Source organism: Zea mays, chromosome 10 (assembly GCF_902167145.1).
Source record: "Zea mays cultivar B73 chromosome 10, Zm-B73-REFERENCE-NAM-5.0, whole genome shotgun sequence".
Classification (NCBI taxonomy): Eukaryota; Viridiplantae; Streptophyta; class Magnoliopsida; order Poales; family Poaceae; genus Zea; species Zea mays.
The window spans coordinates 110,991,649-110,997,589 of record NC_050105.1 but is presented as its reverse complement, the minus strand read 5'-3'; the positions used below and the strand labels follow the sequence as shown (position 1 = coordinate 110,997,589).

At 47.1% G+C, this 5,941-nt stretch overlaps 1 protein-coding gene across 1 annotated transcript; it reads left to right on the top strand.

The window, feature by feature from the left end:
* Window positions 1-503: 503 nt before the first annotated feature.
* LOC100381903 (uncharacterized) lies at window positions 504-1,324 on the top strand. Its single transcript, NM_001174681.1, has one exon. The coding sequence runs from the start codon at window positions 968-970 to the stop codon at window positions 1,262-1,264; it is 297 nt and encodes a 98-aa protein (NP_001168152.1). The 5' UTR covers window positions 504-967; the 3' UTR covers window positions 1,265-1,324.
* Window positions 1,325-5,941: the final 4,617 nt, after the last annotated feature.

Here is a 5,941-nt window from a genome sequence, read left to right as displayed (position 1 = left end):
CAAATCAATCATGCAGAAATCATGATATATATAAGTATCGCTAACGTTTACCGGCTAGACGATAGAAACATTTACACTACCCTTTACATTACTAACTAGACCATTTGTCGCAAATGACGAACTAATTTATGCGCACTTAAATTATACGTTCTCTAAGGCATTCTTCGTAAATCCTGCATTTTAGACCTCTTTCACCACACGCCATCGACCACTCATCAGATACGAAACACCGATTTAATTCTTCTCGCATGACCTACGTCTTAATAAATAAAAGCGTCATAATACTGAAAAACAGTTGCCTAGCCGATAAAAATATAGACCTATCCCTCATGTCACCAATCTGAACATACATCTCATATATTAGACATTAGCAAACATCTAATACAATCACGACACATCTACACCCTGACACGAAAATTATCGCAATTAATATACTAAACCAATAAATCCGTCGAACACATACACACATCAAACTAGTTAGCGAATTAACAAACCGACTCAATAATGCTAATTGGACTCGGAAGTCGTGGAAACGACAACAAGTCCCGGTTCAGACGATTCATTGAACACCTACGTGCAAGTGAACTAGATGGAATCAAACTTGCTTAGCGCAAACTATGATGCCCCGTAGGGAAGGAACCTACACGCAAACATACAAAGGAAACAAACATAGCACTAAATAATGCAGATCACCATCCAAATTAATTACCACGAAGCTGCGTGAACTTGTGAAGATCTCCCGTAATATGCAGATCATCAGCAGCGCGTCACGATGAACTCCAAAAGCCACGACGGCGATGTGGTTCTGGGGCGAGCGACCTTGCGCACCGTCGAGGTCACGGAACAGCGGCACACAGCTTGGCGACGGGATAAGCAGCAGGGCGGGGTCGTCGACCGGCAACGGACATGGCAGGTTCGAGACGGCACCGTGCACGACAAGATTAACGGCGATTTAACGGTCTAGGGCATGAAACAGCAGGGCGACGGTCAGGCCGAGCCAGTCGAGCACCGGCGAGACTTTGTGGGTACAGATCGACGCTCGCAACGGAGTTCGCACGCACGCAGAGAGGAACCTTGGCTGGGCGCGCACACAAGGGAGCTTCGCAAGCTTGAGGGGCACAACACCATGGCGAGCTGGAGCTGGACAGAGCGCGGACGGGCGGGATTCGAGCGGAGGCCAGAGATGCGCGCGCACGGAAGCTGGAGGGCGAGCAGGAAGGATCTTGGGGAGGAAACCGCGGCCAAGGAGAGGCGGCCGAGCTGAAGGAGCGGCGCGCCGAGGACCGGGACCAGGGGCGCTGACGGCGGAACTCCGGCTGGGCGCTTCTGCTGGTGAGCAGGGAGCACGAGGGAGCAGCGGCGTCAGGCGCTGAGCAAGAGCCCGACCAGGAGACTGGAGTCGTCAACACCCAAACGTGCTTGGCTTGGGGAAAAGCATGAGCGCAGGGAGTGGATGCGAGCTGGAGCGCTGCGGCATGGGCGAGGGAGGAGCGTCGGCGAGCGCAGGGGAAGAGCACGCGCGCCAGGAAGAACGAGCAGGGAACGGCCATGGAAGCGAGCTGCACGGTGCTGATGAGATGGAGCGGCAAGGGGCTGGACGAACTTGGCTGGCACAAAAACAGGGAGGAGGGGCAGAGACAACTGCCATCGGACATGGGGGCGAGCTCATGCAGCATTGCAGCTTGAGGCCATGGCAGCGGTAGGAAATAATGGAGAGGAATGCCGACGGATGAGAAGCAAAGGAACTGCGCACAGAAGATAAGTAGTGGCGGCTGAAAAATCTAAAGGCGAGAAGAGCGGCAGGGATTGGATTGGCTAGAGAGATTTTTCCTTTCCAAAGACTCACGCATACCAGATAAGAAAGAGAGGGAGCGATGGGATAAAAAGGAAATGCAACGGGCTGTAGAGGAGATTTTCTTTTCCTTTTTTTTACTCGAAAATTCATAGATATTTTTGAGTTGGGATTTTTGACGATGATTAAAGGGTCGACGCTCTACACGACTACGCATATTATTTTCTTAGATTTTGAAATAGGGAACCGAATTGGCTAGCAATTGTTCCGGTTTTGGTTTGTTTAAACAGCCTGCCTCAAATAGCGTATTTACCGAATTTATAGAGATTGCGCGAACTGAGCAAAATACTTAAGTTACAACTTTAGTTCGTCTCAATCGGTTAATTTAAACTAGCACTAGGCTCGACATTTTAGAAATAGATAAATTTTAAACGGTGCGAGCCGAATGCGGCATCGCAATCGGAATTCCCCGAAGACGACGTCAGCATTGTCACGGGAGCGAGATATAGACGGATTAAACCAGACAAAATCAGATTCGATATTTTAGCCGATGTTTGATTTAGTTGAACCTAAACAAATTTCGCCTGCGATCCGAATATTCCATTGGAGAACAATTCAAGTAACAATCCTGCGCCTGGTTTTTCTCGGATTCCGATTGTGGTCCGATTTAATTTTACATTAAAACTTTTGTCACCGAGTTTAAAGTAATTTGCCCGGGACAAAAATCACAAGACTGGGTAAAGTTTTTAGACTCGTATCGCGTAGTTAATGAATTTTAAATAGGCACAAGACTCACAAGCTTTCAGAACAATTACGTTCCGAAATTCGTGATAATTTTAGGAAGAGTCTAAATAGACAGAAACAGATGCGATATTAAAATCGTGATAGAAGAAGATGATTAAAATTTAGCATCTGTTTTATCCACTGATATTACGTGCTTAAATCCATACTCGTTATCGAGCGGAATTTAAACACCAGGGGTGTTACAGCCTCGCCTGCGCCGGGGCCGCCAGTGCGCGCCGCGGAGTGGCAGCGCCGTTGCGGATCCGTGCGCTGGTGCCGCCTGCCCGCATTGTCGGTCGCCGGAGCCGCCGTGGCCGAGGCCGCCTGCCTGGCCGAGATCCACGCGCGCCCATGCCGCCGGGGCCGGTTAGGGGCCGCGCCCGCGAGCCGTACGGCCGCCGGGTCGCGCCCGCCACCGGGGCTAGGGGCCGTGCCCGCCGTCGCGGGGCTAGGGGCCGCGCCGGCGCCTGTTGGCTGGGGCTGCGCGCCGTCGGGTGGTGGCCGCGGGCGACGCTGCGCTCCCTAGCGGCGCTGCTTGGCTACGCAGAGAAGGGGAGAGAGGAAAGAAGGTGGGGCTAGGAGAAGCAGGTGGCGGCGGCTAGAGGAAGAGAAGGGCGCGCGCATGGGCCTCGGGAACAGGGCGGCGGCGCTAGGGTTTGGGGGGGAGGCGCGCGGGAGACAGGGGCGCGCGGGATGGGCCTAGTTGGGCCGCGTGGCTGCGCGTGGGAGTGGGCTGGGGGTGGAAAAATGGCGTGTGGGCCACGCGGTAGGCTGGCTGGGGTCTGAGGAAAGCTTTTATTTCTCCCCTTTTTTATTATTCCTATTCGAATCTAAACATAGTTTTGAATCAAAGATTCAAATATATTTAATGAGTTTGAATTGATGCACAAACACCATAATTCGACACAAAAATATGCCTCGACATGCTATGCAACAATCAAGGACCCTCTTAGGGTTTTATTTTACGAGGATTATGCCGATGTAAAACAAAAAAAATTCTCCATTTTTGGGAAAAGATAAGGAAAGCAGAGAAATGACAGAGTAACAACCTGAATTTGGTGCATATTAGAAAAGAAATTTTATACCCCCAAATTCAGGGTGTTACAAATCTAACCCCCTTAACAGGAATCTCGCCCTCGAGATTCAAGAAGAGGCTAGCAAGAAAATACGATTGGTTCCTCGGTTGTTCACAGCTTTCTTGAGTTGATTTTGACTCTACAAGCTTAACTTGTGGACTGACTTCTTTGACTTTCAGATGCTTGAGACGGATTGATGCAATTCTTGAGGATCTCTTGGACCTGTGGGTTAGGACCCACACACTCTTTCGCAACGCCACTTTGATCTTGTTGGTTGATGTTGATCACATTGTCTTCATTGGGGTTAACGGCTAACCCCCTTAACAGGAGCGTTGATATGCATTTGGTGAAGATGTTGTCGACTCTGACCTTGACCGATTTGGAGGAGTTGGAGGTTGCCAAATGGACAGGTGCAAGAGGAAAGAATAGCGAGAAAAGGTAGGTATAGACGGATTAGAGAGAGCAGGGGGAGAACCCAACTACTTAACTCTATGGCACTCAACTAGTAAATTGATGTCATTGTGGACCAAGGGCCACAACACATCAACACTCATTACAAAGAAGCAAATCAGTCATAACACAAGGACAAACATCATGAGCACACAACAACAAACATCTCGTTGCTACACGTTAATGTTAACTAGCTAGTGGTCTCTCTTGAAAATGGAATAACTACTCTCCAAGGTTGTAGAGGGACGAGGAGAAGAACAAGACATATGGGATAGGGGCATGAGCACAATAAAGGATGGAGCTTAAGCAAGGATTGTAATCGACAAGGGAGAGAATGCAACCAAGGGCAGGGTAGGTAAAACACCATTCTCAAATCGAGACGGAACATATGATATTTCAAAATGGTAGGCATAAGATAACATCATGGAAAGATCTAGAGATTACAAAGGTAAGTGAGGTGAAAGGCAAAAGCACACCAAAAGATAGAGTTAGGACAAGACTTGCAACGCGACAAAGGAAAAAGGGAACGAACAAGAGCGGGATGGGAAAGACATCACTCTTGAAAGAAATGGGAGAGGAGACTTTCAAATGAAAGTGCAAGATAAGCATCATGGTAAAGATCAATGGATGACAAGGGTTAAGGTGATAACAGATAAACACAACCAAGGATGTATTTGAGGCAAGACTTGCAAGATGTCAAAGAAGGAGGAGCAGTCGATCATGAAATAGATGAGGCATTATCCTTAAACAGTGATGGAAAAGAGAGGGCTTCAAAGGGTAGGTTCAAGGTAAGCAGGAAGGCAAGGGCATAGATATCACGAGGGTTTTTTTGTAATAACTGACAAGGATGTATGAGAGGAGATAAATAGGCATAAGACAAAGGATATAAGTACCATAAATAATGGAGTTAAGACCGGACCTTCAAATGGAAAAAGAGAGGGTGCATCCAAGGGCTAGATAGGTAAATTGCCACTCCAAAATTGAGGTGGAAAAGATGGGATTTTTAAAGAGTTGGAATAAAGATGAGTATCAAAGCAAGATCAATGGACGACAAGGTGAGGGTGATAGCCAATAAAAACACATCAAAGGATGAAGTTTGAACAAAACCTGTAAGGCGACAACAAGCAAAAAGAAATCAAGGGAGAGACAGGTAACTCATAGCTCTCAAACTGGGTTGAAAGAGAGGGGAGGCTTTTAAAGGATAAGTTCAAGATGAGCATCTAGGTGGAAGACCACAATATCACAAGGGTCAAAGGTGATAACAGAAAAGGGTATAAGAGAAAAGATGAAGGCATAGAAGGGCCAGTGGTATAAGTACAATAAAGAATGGAGTTACATCAAGGCTTGCACATGGTAAAGAAGAGGATATCGCCAAGGGTAAGATAAGTAAAACACCGCTCTCAAATTGGGATAGGATATTGGAGATTATAGATCACAGACATAATGTAATCACCAAGGTATGGTCGAGAGATGGGAAAGGTAAAGGCAAAACTAAACAGGAGCACAACAAAGGGTTGTGTTGAAAACTCAAGAGCGATGAGGAAGAGGATACAACCAAGGGGAAAATAGGTAAAATACAACTTTAAAATTGAGATAGAAGAGAGAAGGTTTTAGAGCACATGTATACTATAAGCATCAAGGTAAGATATAGATGTGACAATGGTAAGGATGAAAGTAGTGAAAAGCATAACCAAGGATAGAGTTAAGGCAAGACTCGCGGAGTGACAAAGTGGAGAAAACAATCAAGGGTAAGATAGGTAAGGTTTCAACAGAAGGGTTAAAGTAAAAAATTCATTACCGAAGGAAGTTACAAAGAATTAACGAGATCATCAAGGATGTG